The 19,191-nt window shown below is 36.0% G+C and overlaps 1 protein-coding gene across 7 annotated transcripts in view; it reads left to right on the top strand.

Annotated features, from left to right (window-relative positions):
* The window catches only part of HDAC9 (histone deacetylase 9), an 890,491-nt gene that overhangs the window by 744,810 nt on the left and 126,490 nt on the right, over positions 1-19,191 (top strand). For all 7 annotated transcript variants that reach the window (XM_081283850.1, XM_081283851.1, XM_081283848.1 and 4 more), the window contains one exon: positions 18,187-18,305. In XM_081283850.1, coding sequence (XP_081139976.1) covers positions 18,187-18,305 — 119 coding nt within the window. The remainder of the gene's footprint in view (positions 1-18,186; positions 18,306-19,191) is intronic.

The raw sequence follows: 19,191 nt of genomic DNA, 5'->3' as shown, positions 1-19,191 counted from the left end.
GCATCATGGTCTATTGAATCTCTTTCTGCAATTTTAAGTGCTCCTTCTCTTTCATTTTTTCTTATTTGACTTTGCTCCCTGGAAGGTAGAGTATTCATGGTACTGTCTCAACTCCGTTTATGTCTTGGAACTTGATCTAAGTAGTAGAAAGGTTTACATTCACAATTCAGGCTGGTAAAAAGAATATAATTATGCTAGAGAAAAGTGGGAAAATGGAAATGTGATAAAAACCAGCACCAGTAAGACTTCTCACAAAAGATAGCATAATGATTTTAGGATGAATACAATGATTAGAAAAAAAAAGTTTGTATTTGGCTAATAGTGTAATTTTAATTTTTAGTAGATACTAAGCCTTAATTTATTTTCCACTTGGGAAAATTAAATTGAGATCCCTGTAAGATTGTTCGTATTTTGACTCTGGATTCAGCTACAAATGCTAATTAGATAACTTTTTGTTCTCCAGAAGCCATTTTAACTTTATTAATTCATTGTCTTTGCTAGAAGATAACTTTCCTATGTTCATGTATGAATACAGGATCAATGTAACTGCAGATCACATACAACCACAAGAATGGGAATTTTTACTCCATGTATGTATAATATGTCAAGATACATTCTACTTTCATGTGTAACTAAAAATAACAAGTAACAATTTTTAAAATAAATCAATGTCAAAAAAGTATTAGTAGGAAAAAATGTATATTTTAATAGACATTTACACTTTTAAAATACCATTTCCTCTCACGTAATCTGATCTTTGTTCAATGAAAAATAAAACAAAATTTTAAAAAACCTCTATACGTATTAATTAATGTATAAGTGATTGTAATTATTATCTACAACTCTACTGACAAGTTTTATATAATTACAAAATCAGTGTTTTCTGAAAACACTGTCATGTTTTATAGAAAACATGACATAAAAGAGTAAAGAATAAAATAAAATATACTACCTATAATCCGCCAATCTTGAAATAATCTTCAATGGTTTTCATGTTGCATCTTTCACATCTATTTGGACTCCTTTATTTTAAAATTGACACTAGAATTTCCTTGTATCATTAATTATTTTTTTAAAATATAATTTAATTCAAATTATTAATATGAACTGTTCTATTTTTAGGTCAAATTAAAACAATTTCTAAAAAATCTTTTGTCAATTGATAAGTAAAGATGGCATATTCTCTGCTTAATTTACCCTTTTCTGATTGCTAATATGGTGGATTTTTTTTTTCAAGTATTTCATGACCATCCATAGAAAACCATTAATGTTTATTTGTAATGATAATTTTAAAAAACTATTTGATTTGCTAAAAATATTCAGTTGAATACATGAATCTCTATGACTACTTTAAGTTTGGGAGACAGAAACATTTTATTTATACTGTTTTCATCTTCATCCTTTCTGTTCCTGCTCTGTGTGCTATAATGCCAGCTAGCTAACTTGAATCCCTTCTTAGGAATAACGTTTGAAACTGCCCACCACTATCCATGCCCAAGGCCACTCCCTTAGCTGAGGTCTTCATGACTTTTTCCTGTCCCGTGTATGGTGCATTCCTGTCTTTTCTCTACATCAAGACTTTTCCTAAGGCAAGGGTGAGGCTCCGTGTCCCACCTTCATGTTCTCTGCAGGACCATTGCTATCACACTAAAATATTCCTTTGAAGGAAATAAGTGTCTAAGTTTTTGAAATCTGATCCTACATTTTTTTCTCCCATCTCTTAGTCTTATGGTTTCCTTTCTCCCCTTAATTCCTCTGATCTAGTTTCCAACTCTTCACTCATATGTATGTTATGATTCAGCTCCATTTAAATTTCTGCCATTTTCTCTGTTAAGGATTCACAGAACTCTCTTGACTGGAACATGTTATTCCCTTTGTAAAGAATTATTTTCTTTCAGTAAGAAATTGCTCCTTTTTTAAAAAAATGTAGTAATTTTTGTAGAACTTCCATACAATCTAGCTATACTCCTTGGTATATACTAGAAAACATCAGTTACCATACTATAGAGACACCTGCATCACCACGTTTATTGCGGAAAAGTTATGGAATCAGGCCATGTGCCCATCAGTGTATGAATGGGGTAAAGAAAATGTAGCATTTATACATAAGACTATGACTCAGCCATAAAGAAGAATAAACTCATATCATTTGAGGGAAACTGGATGGAACTGAAGAACAAAGGGAATTATAAAGCAAACTCAGAAAGACAACTATCATCACATATTTTCTTGTATATGTGAAGTCTAAGAAAAAAAACAGAAGATGGACTATTGGAGAAAAGAACAGGGACCCTGGGAAGGGAGGGAAGAGAGAAGTAGAGAAGATGGATATGATCCCAGTACATAATTATACATGTATGAAATTGTCACAAAGATTCCAATTATTTTATACAATTAATATATACAAATGAATATTATAAAAAATAACAGTATTTTAACTATGAGTTGCAACTCACTAAAAGGCTTTAAAATTGATTTACTGTGTCAATCAATATTGACATTTGTAATGTAATGGAATGGGATATAATAAAATTTACAGGAGTGCAAGTATTGTTTCACAAAACATGCTTTAGTCATGTGTGTGTGTGTGTGTGTGTGTGTGTGTGTGTGTGGTGTGTATACATGTATCACAGTTCATTGTAGTTTGAGAATTTTTGCAGTTCATTGTAGTTTGATAATTTTGAAACCCACTAAGACATTATTTAAGCAGCCAATTCGAATAGCATTTCATAGTGCTTCTCTATTCCATAGGAATAATTAATAACTGCCTTTTCTTCATCTATATGCACAGCAATGCTTTTTTAGAGTAGTTATTATTTTTAACTGGAAGAAAAAAGTCTATATCTGTATTAGAGAACATATTACTTTTCATTGTGGAAAATTTATTTGCAGATCTATTTGCATGTGCCACGTGAGCTTCTTAAATGTAGGGACCTGTCCTCAGAGTATGAAATCAGCATTTGGCACTTTGGCATTGTGATTCAGTGCAGATGCTCAATGAATGTTTGGGACATACATTTTGAATGAACAAATGGAAAAAAAATCCATGAGTAAGACAAAGTTGTCATATTCAGCTCCAGCTACTTTGTTCTCAAATGGGAATATGACATATAGAAACCAATTTGGATATACTTATGGAATATCTGCTATTTGGAAAGATTTATAATAGTAACAGTTGAGATCTATTAATGTGAGGGTGTCACATTGCTGTACTGATGACTGTAAAGCATTATTTGGTTCTAAGACAAATATGCTTTCATGGAAGATTAACTGTCAAGCTTTTCACCCGTTGGAACCTTGGGGTCTGCCAATTGTTCAGCGGCTCATATAGCATGTCACTGTATCACTTCCGCAGTACCCATGTGCCACCATAACATCCAATTTTTAAAACGTGAAAATGGTCAGATAACTATAGCTATTTGTGTATTTGCAGCCAGGCATCTGGATTTTTGGAAAAATGAATAATTAACTTATGTTTTCATTCTTATCTGGAATGTTTGTGTGTACTTAGATATTGTTTTCATGTTAATTCAACTGACAAGCCATAGTCTAATTGTGGTGTATATTCTCATAGTTAATAAAATAGTGAATATGAATGACTTTATCATACCCTTATGGGAAGTCCATGCTTGTGAGTGGAATGTATATGGGGGTTAGATTTGTGCCAATAATATGTTGCTGTTGCCTAAATATTGACAGCAGTTCTAATTCACAGAAACATTGAAGTGATTAAAAAAATTAGATGCACATGAAATTCCTTAACAGCCTCATAGAATCATATCATTTAGAAAAATTAATTTTTCATGCAATAATGTAGTTAAAAAGTAGTGAAACTATCAAGTTTCACAGCTCATGGTCTTTGGATTCAGAAAGGTCTGGATCCTCAGAGCAATTCCAATTCAGCCAGTCATTTGCTTAATCAACTTAGCAAAATCTTGTAATACATAGAGTGTCAGTTTCATTATCTATAAAAGCAGAGGTCGAAATATGTATTTTCAGTTCTGTTGTGGGCATTACAGCATTAAGAGCATATAGATTGCATAATTCCCTGCCTGGCACAGAGTATACTGCTAAAATGATAATTTTATTATTGTTGCTAGAAGGAAAGAGTTAACTTTCCCCCAGCATAAATGAACTATTTCCTTAGCTTTTGGATGAATCCTGTTCACCTGTCATCTTAGATATAGATTAAAGGACCTTGGCCTGCTCTCCTGGTTGAGAGGTAGCCTGTCTTTAAGCTTCAGAACTCCATTCAGGCCTCCATTTCTTCTTTTTTCTTGGTCTTTTTCTGGCTAGGCCTCAGGGAAGGAGAAGGATTTAAGTTACTAAATGAGCTTGCCTTTTGTTTTGTTCATCTCACATTGTTATTCAATTTAAAAAAAATCTTGATGATGCTGTCTCCCTCAGAAAGGCCACATCAAAAGGTAGAGTTCACCAAAAATAATACACACTTTTTCCGAAGACACAAACAGTTCCTTGAAAAGGATGTCATGCTGTAATTTGTTTTGTGAATTCTATAAACCACAAAACATTGACTTACAGCAAAGTCTGACCTTTCTTTTTCTTTCTTTTTATGTCTCCAAAGTTCCCTCTTCTCTTCTTTGGAGAATATAAAGACCAGCATTTGTGTGTGAGTGTGTATGTATGATTTTATTGGAATACTGAATTTAATTTTTAGCCAGGGTTCTCTGGCTTTGTGTAATAATGTTTTATGGAATGCAATCACTTGTGCAAAGACCAAAGAGAGGCCCATTTGAAACTCTACAAAAAGAATATTTTGTGCTGCTCCTAGGGTGATGGGAAATGCAATATGTGTACTAAGCTCCGCGTTGCACCCCACCGAAAGCAGAAAAATCCTTATGACTGATTCAATGGTAGTAAAATCTCTTCAGGGATTTTTTTGGATAAAGAAAGTAATAACAAGAAATGGGCACATAATTAAGTTTCCAGAGTTCACGTGTCACAAACATCTTATTGTCCCTCTGGAAGGACAATTTACTATTGACTCAGGTTGACATTTTTCCTGCCACCAGTCCATTTAAAAAAAGAAAATCAGAATCGCATTCTCTGAACGATTCTCTGCAATTTCAGTCATAATAACTTTTCTGTCATTTGTGTTCTCTTTTCTATTCATTATGGCAATGTTTTACAACCACCAGGTTGCTATAGAAATGAAAATAAACAAAGAATTGGAAAGAAGCATGTTGCTGGAGCCTGTTCTGTCTCTCTTGCCCATAACATGTGGATTACGTTCTTTGAATGTACTTTCTTCCTTGGTTATCCAGTTGATCTTAAGGAAACAAAGTTGAAAAATTTGTGTTCTCATTCGTGTGAATTCTGCACCCACCATCTTAGATTCTTTTCAAGTCCTTTAAGAATAAATTGGATTTAAACTGATTTAAGTGATGGAAAAAAATAAAAGAATGAAAAGAAGGAAGGAAGGAGGGGTAATAAAGATAGACAGGAGAGACATGCAGCTGCCTACAGAGATGTTCAGCTAACATCTCTAGGGGCATCCACTGTGGGCACCATGAGGAAAAATCACATCTACTCTGGTAGTTGCTGGTGATTTTGATACTGAGGAGACCCTTTTCTCTCCCACCCCTCAGTGTGGCTCAGCATTGGCCACTTACAACTCAGCCTTCTATAACTGGATAGCAGCAGAACAAGAGATAGACCTTATTCCCTCTTAGCCCTCACCTTTACAAATATGCAGATTTTTCTCAGTAATGCTTTTAAACATATACACATGAAACCATCTGTGAGTTATTGGACCTATGTTTGGAATTATAACAAAACATTTCTTAAGAACTGCTGTTACAAAATATTTGCCACATTTTTGGAATATTAAAATACATGGCATTTATATACTTTTATACAATAATGACTGGGATGGAGAATACATAAATATATTTATAAATGCAGATGTTTATAAATTTATTGCTTTCTATATTTCTCAGCAAAAGAATTTTTATTTCAACAACATTTTAATATTAACTCTTAAATCACTTCTAGAAACTCTAAGCATGCCTCACAACTACTTTTTTTGCATATCTAATTCTGGTGTTTTGATTTTTCTAGACCAGACTTCAGTAGAATCTGAGCATTTTATTATATCATTTAGTTTTTAGATGCTAATCTGACAAGAATCTCTTTATCTATTTTGATAGACAGCAATCTCAAAATTTCATGCTGCTTACTATGCTTAAATGTAGAATTTTACCTTCAGAAGCAGCATCATTTTGCATTAAGAGGAGCACCAAATATGTTACTATAAAGAAAATAATACTGTACTCCCTGGCAATATCACAAAACCTAGAAGACAAAGGTTGAAAAAGTACCTCCCAGCTCTCAATTCAGGGCAGTATTAGGCAGTATTTCTGAATTAGTAAAAATATTGATGCTACCTGATACTCCTTAGGTAAGGAACGTCCCTTAATCACTTCAAATATATGTTCTTTATAAAAAGCATCATCATAAAATTAGTGTTGGCATTTTAACATACTAAAACAATATACACTTACTAAATATCATATTGTAAACTCACAAAAAGAATGAACTTCTAGACTATATCATATTGATATATATGAAAACTCACACATGCACATTCCTAGTTAGAATGTATTGTTTCATTACAATACATATGTGCTTTTTGTACATAGGTCCGTTATTTTTATCAAGGTTCAATTTCTTCAAAAACACAAAGTACTATAATCAACATTGGCATGTTAGCATAATGAAAAAAAAACTCACTAAATGTCATGATTAGGACTACAAGCTCTGAAGGAGTGATAGTTCTTCTCCAGGATTATAGTGTATGTAAACTTTGTTCTTAGAGTAAAAGTGGTTTGCTCTGTACCTGAGCGTGTAGAGTCATGAGAGGGATGTAACAAAGATTTTGATCAGAAAGAATGCTGAGCTTCAAGCAATGGTTCTTCTTATCAAATGCAAGAGAAAGAAAATGAGAAAATATGCTCCTTTGACATACGAGCTCTGGGACATAAATCAGTCACAGTATGTGACAGCTGCATCTGACTCTGAACATCAGTTAGGCAATTCCCCAGCCCATGGTATAGTTGAGGAAACTAAGACACACAAAGAAAAAGCTTATATACAATGAAGCAACAAGAGAAACGTGAGCAGCCTTTCACTAAAAGAAGCATTTTAAATATATCTGTGAAAAGTGCAGAGTTTGAGGAAGAGTGAGAAGCCCAGAAAACAACTATTTTTTTTTTTTTTTGCATATCTACCATGACATGAATAGGCCTCCTTCTGGGCTCCTGGGATTCATCTGGAAACAAAGGGGCAAATACTCTCTTTCATTGGGGAGCTTGCATGTAGTGGGAAAATCAGAAAAACAGTGAACATAGTAAATTGTGTGTGTCCTTTTGGAAGGTGTTACAGGGGAAAGGCAAAAGAGAGTCTTGGAGGTAGTGATAGGTATAGGAGAAAAGTCTTGAGAAAAATAATAGATAAATAAGGATTTGAAAGAAGTGAGAGAGTCACCTAGGAAGAAGCCTTCTAGGGAGAAAGTAGAGTCAGGGTAAACTCCCTACCACTACTGTGAACAATGCTGCCATGCACAGAGGAGACCAAGTATTTATTAGAGATCCCAGTTACAAATCTTTTGAATAAATCTTCAAGAGTGGGATGGCTAAATCACATGTTGTTCATGGTATATATATATATATTTTGTTTTAATTTTTTTGAGGACATTTCACACTGTTTTCCACCTTTTTACATTCCCAGCAACCATGTACAAGTTTCCAGTTCTCCAAATCCAACAGCCTGTCAATAGTTGGATGAAGAAAATGTAGTGTTTACATGCAGTGGAATATGATTTAGCCTTAAAAAAGAAAATTCGCCATATGTGACAACATGGATGAACCTTGAGGACACTATACTAGGTGCGATCAACTAGTCACAAAAGGCCAAATACTGCATTATTTCCACTTATATGAGATATCTAAAATAGTCCACTTCATAGAAGCAGAGAGTCCAATAGTAATTACCAGGGGCTGAGGAGAGGGGGGGAATGGAAAGTCATTTGAAGGGTGTAAAATTTCAGTTATGCAACATGAATATGTTCTAGAGATCTGCTGGGCAGCATTGTAAATAACGATACCATATTGTACACCCAAAGTTCTGTTAAGAAGGTGGACCTCATGTTAAGTGTTCTTACAATAACAGAAAGAAAGAAACGGAAGAGGGAAGGGAAGAGGAGGGAAGAAGAAGTGAAGAGAAGGGAAGGAAGGGCAGGAAAAAAAGAAAAACTTTAAGATGATTGAAATTAATCAATAATTTATCACCCTTAAAAAAGTTTGCAGTCACAGAAAACAAGGTGGAATGGTGGTTTCCAGGGACTTAAGGGAGGAGAGAAATGTGAGTTTTTGAATTATTGTTTAATGTACACAGAGTTTCAGTTTGAGAAGTTGAAAACCCTTCTGGAGTTGAAGGATGGGTTGCATAACAATGAATGTACCTTATGCCACTGAACTGTATTGCAAAAATAGTTAAATGGTACATTTGATGTGAGGCACATGTTACCACAAAAACATATTTTGTTGTTGTTGTTAAAAAAATCCCTTTTTGCAGCTGGTCATGGTGGGGAATGCCTGTTATCCCATTGGCTCCGGAGGCTGAAGCAGGAGGATCACGAGTTCAAAGTCAGCCTCAGGAAAAGCTAGATGCTAAGCAACTCAGTGAGATCCTGTCTCTAAACAGAATACAAAATAGAGCTGGGGATGTGGCTCAGTGGTTGAGTGCCCCTGAGTTCAATCCCTGGTTCCCCTCCATTAAAAAAAAAAATCCTTTTCCCAGAGTGCATCAGGCATGTATGTAAATAGAATCCTGGCAGAGAGTGGCAAGAGACAGAGACTTGTAGGCCATAATAAAAATAAAATAAAATAAAAGGCTTTGCTTTATGCTGGGAGACATAATACAGGTCTGATTAAACCTGTGGACCTGATGGCTGTTGTGTTGAGATGTTGTGAGCAGGGGGAAGGGGATAAAAGACAGTAAGGGAGCCTCTGTTTTGGCTGTAGTCTTCATCAGGAAGTGAGAATGCTAACACAGGTGATGGGATGGGATGAGGACGTGGGATGTGTTACGTTCCTGGACATGTTCTAAAAGTGCAGACAGTAGTATTTGATAGTTTGGCTATGGTGTGGGGGGAAGTGGAGGAAGCTGCCAAAGATGGGGAATTGAGGCAATAAGAAAAGGGAGGGTGGTAAAAGTCAGAAGTAGCAATGAAATTGTGTGTGTGTGTGTGTGTGTGTGTGTGTGTGTGTGTGTGTTGGGGTGTGAGGAGATGTAAAGTTGAGCTAAGGAAGTAGAACAGGACCTACTCAGGTTAGGGCTGAGATGAGCACCAGCTGTGCCTGATGTCCTCACAGCTCCCAGACCTGACCCTCTTCCACAGATGCCCATGATAATATCCTTTCATTTGGTGCTTTCCCCACTGCCGTCCAGTGGTCAGTGAGGTGCTGGCAGATGTCCTGAAGCCCCGGCAGCCCTAGCAGCTGCCTGGAATCTGTTCAGCTGATGTTCTTTGATGTGCTGCCTTGGCCACTTGTCCAGGTGCAGACGGTCAGGAAGAGTTTTCCTTGCAAGCACCTTTCCTTTGTCCTTCATGCACCCACATGTATGAATGGATGGGGAAATGTGCATGATATAATGTACACATTTTAAAGAAAAATCTTTTTTAAAAAATCAACAGAAGTACTTACACCATTTTAAAATGTCTGATTTTATAATCTGATGCTTTTAAGCCATGACATACAACTAGACTATAAAAAATGCAGACTTTGGATTTTCACCTATAATTCACATATGCACCGTTATATATATGCCATGATAAATGACACAGAGGGACAAGTCTGCTGTCTCGGAGGTGGCATAAATCAGATCAGGGCACTCCCTACTCAAAACTTCCAGGCTCTCTTTCTTATTCAGAATGAAACCCAGGGTCCTATGGTGGCCTCCAGAGCCCTACAGGAACTGGCTTTATTGCCACATTTCTGACCTCTCTTCATCCATTTTTCCTGTCATGCACTTGGTGCCACCTGCAGTGACATACTTGTGATGCTCTGAATACCTGGAAGAGGCTACAGGGTCAGGGTGTTTGCTGGAGCTCTCCTCTCTGGCCACTGCTCTTTGCTCATAATTGCAGTGACCTGCCTCCTGTGTCATACAGTACCACTCTCACCACTGTTGTTACCACCTCCACTGACCTTCTCTGTGTACACATATCTAAACTTGTGCCAACCTGTGACTTTGTGTATAACTTACTTTTTTTCTTAGTATTTTCTTATTTGTTATAATTAGTTATATGTGACAGTAGAATGCATTTTGACCCATCATACTTAAATGGAGTCTGACTTCTCATTCTTCTGGTTGTATATGATGTAGAGTTACACAGGTCATATAATCATATATGTGCATTGAGTAATAATGTCTGATTCATTCTATTATCCTTCTCTCCCCTCTACCCCTTCCCGTCCCTTTACTCTCCACTGTCTAATCCAAAGTACCTCTAGTCTTCCCTAGCATCCCCCACATTGTGAATTAGCATCGGCATATCAGAGAAAACATTAAGCCTTGGGTTCTTTTGGATTGGCTTATTTACTGAGCATGTTATTCTCCAGTTCCATCCATTTATTGGCAAATGCCATAATTTCATTCTTCTTTTAGGCTGAGTAATATTCCACTGTGTGTGTGTGTGTGTGTGTGTGTGTGTGTGTATTACATTTTCTTTATCCTTTCATCTGTTAGGCAACTAGGTTGATTCTATAGTTTAGCTATTGTGAACTGTGCTGCTATAAACATTGATGTGGCTGTGTCACTTGTAGTATGCTGATTTTAAATCCTTTGGGTATAGACTGAGGAGTGGGATAATTGGATCAAATGGTGGTTCCATTCCAAATTTTCTGAGCAATCTCCGTACTGCTTTCCAGAGTGGTTGCACCAATTTGCAGTCCCATCTTTCTCCTCATATCCTCACCAACCTTTATTGTTGCTTGTATTCTTGATAATTGCCATTCTGACTAGAGTGAGATGAAATCTTGGTGTAATTTTGATTTGCACTTCTCTAATTGCTAGAGACGTTGAGCAGTTTTCCATATATTCTCATGACTTATTTTTCTCCTTAGTCTTTACTACATGCTTGCTTGTTTATATACTTTCTCCCCTATTGAAAAGTAAACTATATCAAGGCAAGAGACCAATCAGGACGTTTTGTGCTGTGAACCCTGTCCTATGACAGTGCCTGGCACAACATAGGTAATTGGTAAAGATTTACTGAGCCAAAAAAAAAAAAAAAGTGAATGTGTTGAACTTTGTAACTCTGTGAAGCACTGTGCAGTTGTCTACTTTCCAGTTCTTGGAACACTTGCCACTGCCCACAGTCCTTCCTCCCCAGTTGGCTCAACAGCAGGCTCCTCTGGTTCCGTTTCAGGCGTGTGGCTTTAGATCACCTGGTCCTGTAGCCTCCTCTTCCATTGCATCCCCATGTACACCATATGCCCATGCACAGCAAACTATTCATCCACACCCTTTCAGTTTCCCATGCCTTCTCCCTTGCCCTCATCAGCTGAATCATCTTCCCTACTTTTGTTCCTGGCAACCTCCTACACTAACATCTCTCACCTTTCAGGTCCCCACTGGTGAGCTTTCCTTGTATGGTTTCATCCCTGCTGGTCGCCCACACTCCTGTTTCTTAGAACATTGTGTGCATTGAGCTTTTCCTACACCTAACTCAAAGATAAGTTTTCCTTCGAATTCACAGTCTCCTTGAGGGCACAGTTATAATTTATTTGTATCCTTGTATCCCGGCTCCATCTCAGCACTTTCCATAGAGGGGTTCAGTAAGCGGCCACTGAAGGAATACAGACATAGTTTGGGGTAAGTCTGTAGACTGAGGTGTTTTGAATGCCTTACAATTTGAGCTTTAGGCAGGAAGCCAGAGCCGCTCTTCTATGATGCTCCTGTCTTGTAGCTGAGCAGGAGTGGGTAGCATCTCACTCTTTCACTCAGCATTTGCCGGAGTGAGTCATTGGGAAATTACTAGTGCAGTTCAGCTTAAGGACAGGCCTGCACGGGACTCAATGTCAGTGTGGCCAATGGTTTGGCCAGTGACTAGAGATGAAGTCGTTCCAGGGATCCAATTCCAACTGAGGAAGTTCAGAATCTGAATCAATGATTCCAAATCGACTGGAAAGATATCGCAAATGGGATTCTTTTTCCCTGAGTGTGTTCAGTCTCTAGTTATATGATCTATGTCTTCCTTCATAGTAGCCTTTACCTTTATTTTTGTAAGTTCAGTGTCCTCTCACCTGGGATGGAGATATGCAAGGAAGAAGGAGGAAGGTTGTTCAAGAAGACTGTGCCAGAATCAACGGAGGTCAGTGAATACAAAAACACAAAACCAAACAAAAACCATGTATGCTACGAGTTTTGCTTCAAACACTTGTTTTCTAGCAAATAAATGGACATGAAAACCAAGAGTAGGCCTTCTTTATTCTTCTATGGCATAGCAACTATTTTGTTCAATGCCTGCTTCTTTGATTTACTTTCTTTCCTTGCAAAAGTACAATCTTGAGTTTTTTAGAAAAGGTGCTTTGGAAGTCCTTCCCTGTCAAAGTATTTTTTATGTAAAGACATACTGAAATACTAGCCTGTAATGGATGGGAGTAGAAATAAAGTTTAAAAATGATTTTCCTTCAGAATGAAAACACATTGACTACTCCTCATGAGACATGTCTGTTGCTATCTTATTTCTTTGGAGGATATCCTTTTTCTTTCTTCAAGATCTTTGGATTGTCTGAAGATCATGAGCCTATGTCAAAGACTGCATTTTTAAAACAGCTTCAAATTCATTAGACTTATTAAGTCATAGACTTGGTATTTTTAGTCCCTAAAAATCATTAACAATTATTGTGAGTTGATAGTTTTCTCTCCTCTCTTTTCTTGACTTTCTCAGAGACTTCTATTATTCAAATACAAGGCTTCTGCAATGATCATTTGTCTCATATTTTCTCACCTACTGTATAGTTTACATATTTGCTTCCTCTTGAGGTGTTACCGTTTCTTTGATTTACCTCCTTTCTTTGTAGAAGTATATTCTTGGAACTTCTGAGAATTTTACTTTGCAGAACGTCTATTATTTTGTTAATAGATGTGATTGTCATTTGTCTTTATTTCCATAGTTCTTTGATTGATCAGCATGTCTTTGTTTTGAAACTAAAAGATTTTCTTGTGTTTCTCTGAGAATAGTATTTCTATTTCTTTACTTATCTCTGTTTTACCTAGTCATTTAAATGTTCATTTTAATCCGCCCTCCCATACCACTGGATCTCCTTCTTCGTCAAGAAATCCCTCGTTTTCCATTGGTGTTTAAGGAAATAGTAGCTGGTGTCTTCTTTCCCAGGGATCACATAAATGATCCAGTGGATTTACAGTGTATTAGAGCTGAAGTCCCTTTGCCTCTGCTAAACCCCAAGTTAGGATTAGCACTGTAAAAAGTATTTAATGGCCTCTGAATTCCCTTAAATGACCAAATAAGAAGGACTATATTTGGGGCACTGATAACTACAGTAGAAGCCTTAGCTTTGATTACCAAGTCCTTTTCCTCAAGAAAGAGAATCTGAATGTCCTCCCTGGTTGCTGGCATAGAAAAAGGTAATCAAGGTATTGGGAGATAGTCTTTTCTTTTCTTTCTTTCTTTTTTTTTTTTGAGGGGGGGGAATACCAGGGATTGATCTCAGAGACACCTGACCACTGAGTCACATCCCCAGCCCTGTTTTGTATTTTATTTAGAGACAGGGTTTCACAGATTTGCTTAGTGCCTAGCTAAGTTGCTAAGGCTGGCTTTGAACTCGCAACCCTCCTGCCTCAGCCTCCAGAGTCACTGGGATTATAGGCTTGGGCCATGGCACCCAGCCTGGTATTGTTAACTGTCTGTCATTTCTTTAGTTTGTTTTCAGCCCTGTCTCTCTTTCCCTTCACCAGGCCTAGGTAGAGTGTATCTCACCTGTTCTGTGGGCCCTGAGAGCAGATCATGTGCAGGACAGTAGCTTTCTTTTCTTCTTTTTTTTTTTTAATATGCTCCCATCAACTTCCCTCTTCTGGGTATTTATTAAAAATCTGTTTGTTGAAATCTCCCTCATTCTCTCTTATTCTTAAATATTTTCAGAAATCTAATGTTTGTCAACATTTTATTTGTAGATAACATTGGAATTATAGGAAAGTTGTCAAAATGGTAGTGTTTTCTTTGTCTTAATAACCTATTAGAAATCATAAGTTGATCAAAATTAAGAAACTAATATTTGTATAATGTCGTTAGTTAAAACTACAAATTATATGTAGGACTGTAAATTTTCCTCTAATGTCTTTCTGGGGTTTGAATCAAATTCAATCCTCACATAAAGCTTAGATGTCAGACTTCCTTGGTCTTCCAACCTTTGGTAGTAGTCTAAATATTCCTTAGTTTTGTTTTTTGTTTTTTTTGCTTTTTGTTTTTGTTTTTGTTTTGTGGCCATGATTCTTGAAGAATACTATTAGTGTTTTGTTAAATGACCTTGTTAAGTTTTTTCTGATGTTTCACCATCATTAGAATTGAGGTTATATATTTGTAGCAGGAATACCACAGAATCAATCTGCCTTTCTTCACACATCTTATCATGGAGTATGGACCCAAAGGGCCATATCTCTGGAAATGTTAACCTTGCTCACTTAATTAAGGTAATGCCTGCAAGTCTTCTTTATTGTAAAGTATCAAATTTTTTTTCCAGTGTGATATCTTTGGATAGATATTTTGGTAGTATAGAAATACAATGTTTCTCCTCAAACTTTTGCCTAGTAATTTTACTATCCATCCATAAGTCTTGCCTCCATCAAATATTTCTGTCTTGTTCAAATAGTGATGTTTCTGTTTTCCCCATTATTCCAGAGTTGTTTGTTGATATTTTTCTGTAAGGAAGAGTTATTTTCTTACTGTTTCTCTCTCTTTTCACTCCGTGATTTATTTATCATACTATGGACACATGAATACTTACTTGATTTTATGAATATGATCCATAGTATAATTTTTAACTTTTTCTTAACATTTTTCTAGCTTTGGCCATTGAGAGCTCTTTTGCATTGGTTCATAAGTTCTGTTGACATCCCCTCTTTCCTTTTTGAGCATTTCCTTAACCATGTCATGACAAGATGCCTTAGAGTCTCCTTCTGTTTTCTATGAGTGCAGTCCTGGAATCAACCACTTCAAGGATCCCTGGATACTTTTATTGGAGATTAAAATTAGAAAACAAAATCTGAAAAGTATGTATGTTTCTTGTTACAGGTGTGTCATTGTTATTAGAAAATCTATACATATGCATACATTTAAAGTTATTTCTATGTCTATTTAATTGATATATAGTGAAAGCCATGAGTTCATAAGTGTATCCTTATATTCCTTTTTAGTAGGATATTGGGGAAGATAAGTAGCAAACATATGTTTTGTTAGCCATCTTCAGCCAGAAAATGCAGTCCTTCAGAGTAAACGTTAAATAAATGAATTCGAGGGTTTGTTCTAAGAAAAATTTTCTATTCTTCCCACTAGATGCTCCAGTACAAGTGTTTTAGTCCTTCCGACATTCTCTTCGTTCATTTTGTGTTGCTGTAACAGAGTATCTGAAACTAGGTCACTGATATTAAACAGAAAATTATTTGACTGATGCTCCTGGAGGTTAGGAAGTTCAAGACTTTGGTGCCAGTGTCTGGCCAGGGCCTCCATGCTGTCCTAACATGGTGAAAAGGCAACTGGGAAAAGACGGAAAAAACAAAACAGAACAGGAGAACATCCTTTTGTCAGAGTCCAGGCCCATAATGCTGGCATGAATTCATTAATCCCTAATAATTAATTTCTTAGAGCCCTTGCCAATACTCTTACAATAGTCACCAAATTTCAACATGAATTTTGGAAAAGATATTCAAACCGTTAACAGATAAATACCCTAGATTATTTGAATAAACGTCAACCCAGAGTGTCATAAATAGAAGAATGCAAACAGGTCCATGTACATTTGTAAAATCATTACAAAAATGAAGAGATCTGAGGTGTCTTCATTTTATCAGTTTATTGGGGGGGGGGCTGCCAAGAAAGAGTTTAATGTCAGCAATAGGAAAATATAATAAGATTCAGTTCAAAATTGAGCACATCGTTAAGCCAAAACAATGTTTGGAACATAATAGGTACTTAATATGTGTTTGTTAAAATGAACGAATAAACCTTCACCAACATCACCATCTATGAACATCTGTTGCCATATAGGTTAGTACATAATTAACAGCATGGTTTTGAGTATAATATCACACTGCTCTGATCTAATCATGCACAACTAATTCATTCAACATACTACTACTCAACAAACTATAATAGTAGGCATGTATTATTTTAGGTGAAAGGAGTCTATAAGATAATGTGTTTTTTTTTCAAAAATTTCTGTCATTTTTTTTTCAAAAATTTCTGTCATTTTCTTGAGTGATTTCAGATGTATAGGATTAGTCCTGTGAGATGGAACATTTTGAAAACCTGTGTGAAATTGTAAAACCCTTATGTGTGTGAATGCAGGAATGATCCAACAAAGGTGTTATTTGCTTAAGACAAAAATAAAAGTATTTGTTCTCCAAGGAAGTACCTAGGGTTAATAAAACTAAGTAGAGTTTTGATAAAACTTTCTTGCTTCATTGAAAAAACTTGCTCCAGTATCTCAACAACACATGGCTATTTTGTTCATATGACAAATAGTGAATTAGTTATATGTGACACTTTTTACAATATAAGAGCTGATGTTATTGGCGAGGGAAAGGATCCAATATATCTCTTCAAACAATAGAGCTATAGTAGAAATTCTTAATTTTATTGAAAAAAATAATGAATTTAATTGTATATAGTAAATAACATTAAGGTTTTACAAGTTTCACTGATGGGCTATTCAGTTTTATGTGGTCTTCCAATTATTGGAAGGAATACCATGGAAATCATCTAACATGTACATTTATAAGCTTGAAGGATAAAATTTGCACGATCACGGTAAAGTTATTAAAATATTTAATTAATTTACATCTCTAGATAAAGTTTATTGACATCAGTTTTCATTTTCTAAGTTTAACAACTTCTCACTTATGACATGAAATTTATTTTTAAATGTAAAATTAATATATGATCATTGTAGAAAATCTGGGAAATTTACAAACACAAAAATTAAAAGAATTATTCCACTGCTCAAGAAAAACCACTTTAATATTTGTCTTAGATATTTTTCAGAAACACACCATAGAGAGCATATTCCTTTTAAAACCATGATAGTGTGCATTTGCTCCCATTTTATTAAAGTCTTTGAATTTGTACGTTGGTATGCTGGTCTCAGGCGTGGGTGACTTTTAAAAAAAAAAAATTTATCAAGTCCTGTGGCATCCACTCATCATTCTCCCTCAAAACTGACGCTGATGAGAGAGTGTTGGGGGCTCTGAGAAGGTTGGAGAGGTAAGTGCTGACGTGTCTGAGTGGGGCCAGCAGGGGCTGCTGTCATGGATGAGCTGCCACATTCCTGGTGTGTCTGACCTTGGACTCACTTAACATTATAGTCTGGATTCTATTAAGGAATTTTGTGTTTTTCCTTTGTGAGAGTCACCCCCTACCATGACAAATATTTTAAAATATTTCTTTAAAAAAAAAGTCAGGAAAGCAAACTTTTTCCCAAAAGAAATTTATAGTTCAAATTTACACCAAGTTCCCACTAACTAGAGCAAGCTAGGTTTTTGCTAAAGCTTCGATTTTCCTCTGTAAAACATTAGTCACTCCCTTGGAAGAAGAAGGCTTTTTTTTTTTTTTAATAGGCAGTAGGATAAAACAGCTACAGATGTGCATGTAATATGATGGGTTTTAGAATGTACCTGCAGAATGCGGGTGTGTGTCAATTCTGAGAAAAAAGATGAAAGAGAAAAGGCTAAATTGGAATGCAAAAATAATAGTGATGCAGTATTAAGGAAATGATGTGTTTTTGATTCATTCGAATGGTGTTTTCTTTAACCATTTTCTTTATTCCCGGGTAGTTCTGAAAGTTGTGCCAAGTTGTTTTCACTGAAACAATTTTAAAAATATGTGCATTTCCCATGTGTGACTATTGCCTTTTTACTGTGCAGGACTGTCCTGATGCCTGTGGCCAAAGAGTTTGATCCAGACATGGTCCTGGTCTCCGCTGGATTTGATGCATTAGAAGGCCACACCCCTCCTCTGGGGGGGTACAAGGTGACAGCAAAGTGTAAGTCTCTCATTCAGGACTTTATGAAATGCTATGCTATCATAACATCTTTCAGGATTTTGGAAAGACAATATGTTTCACACAAGTCCAGTAAATTTTGGTGATTTACTGGACCAAAATGATTCAAATGGTGTTTATTGCTCTGTCAGATTCATGTCTCGGTGAAAATTGGCCTTTAAGGAAAACAAAGTTAAATGGTTTCTTTAGTGAACTTGGTGGGACATGTCAGGACCTTTATACCTTTCAGGAGTCCCATTTTTCATTTAAAGACAGAAGTGATAGGGCTTCTGTTTTAAAATATGCTGGAAAAGCTACTGCGTTTTTTTCTGCAAGAAGAATGGAAGTCTTTGTCTTTGTTTCCTTGTACATGGTGTGGAGATAGCTATTTTTCAATAGTGTTATGCCCTTCCAGGTTCAAAGGCAAAAGTGTAGTCTCCTTGCTCACAGGCTCTGTGTGGTCTATGAAAACTTCTCGGAGTCTCTACTAGTGTTCTCTTGTGTTGCAAAGCTGAACTTTTTGTCTGTGTTCTGTAGTAACCAGACACCAAACCAAGAAATGAATTTTCGTGTTATATTACATTTAAATAACACAATTCAATGGAATTTGGCTAGAAATGAGGCTTTCTTTAAGAAAGAAATTTCCTTTCGCTGGGTGTGAAAGTAAGGTATATGTATAGTTCATGCATGTAAATGTATGCTGGCAGGATGGGTATCTATAAAAGAAAAAAATGTAAAATTGCACAAAGAATAGGAACCACTATTGTATATTTTAGGGAGAGCTGAAAATCAAACAAAACAAAAACAACCCAAATAGTTTTAAGTGGGAGAGATGAGTTTGGAACAAGTGTGCTGTATTAATTTGAAAAGAACCAAAGAAACAGCATCA

This window comes from Spermophilus citellus, assembly GCF_964194105.1.
Source record: "Spermophilus citellus genome assembly, chromosome: 3".
Classification (NCBI taxonomy): Eukaryota; Metazoa; Chordata; class Mammalia; order Rodentia; family Sciuridae; genus Spermophilus; species Spermophilus citellus.
Note: the sequence above shows the minus strand (reverse complement) of the source record. Positions and strands in the feature narration are given on the sequence as shown.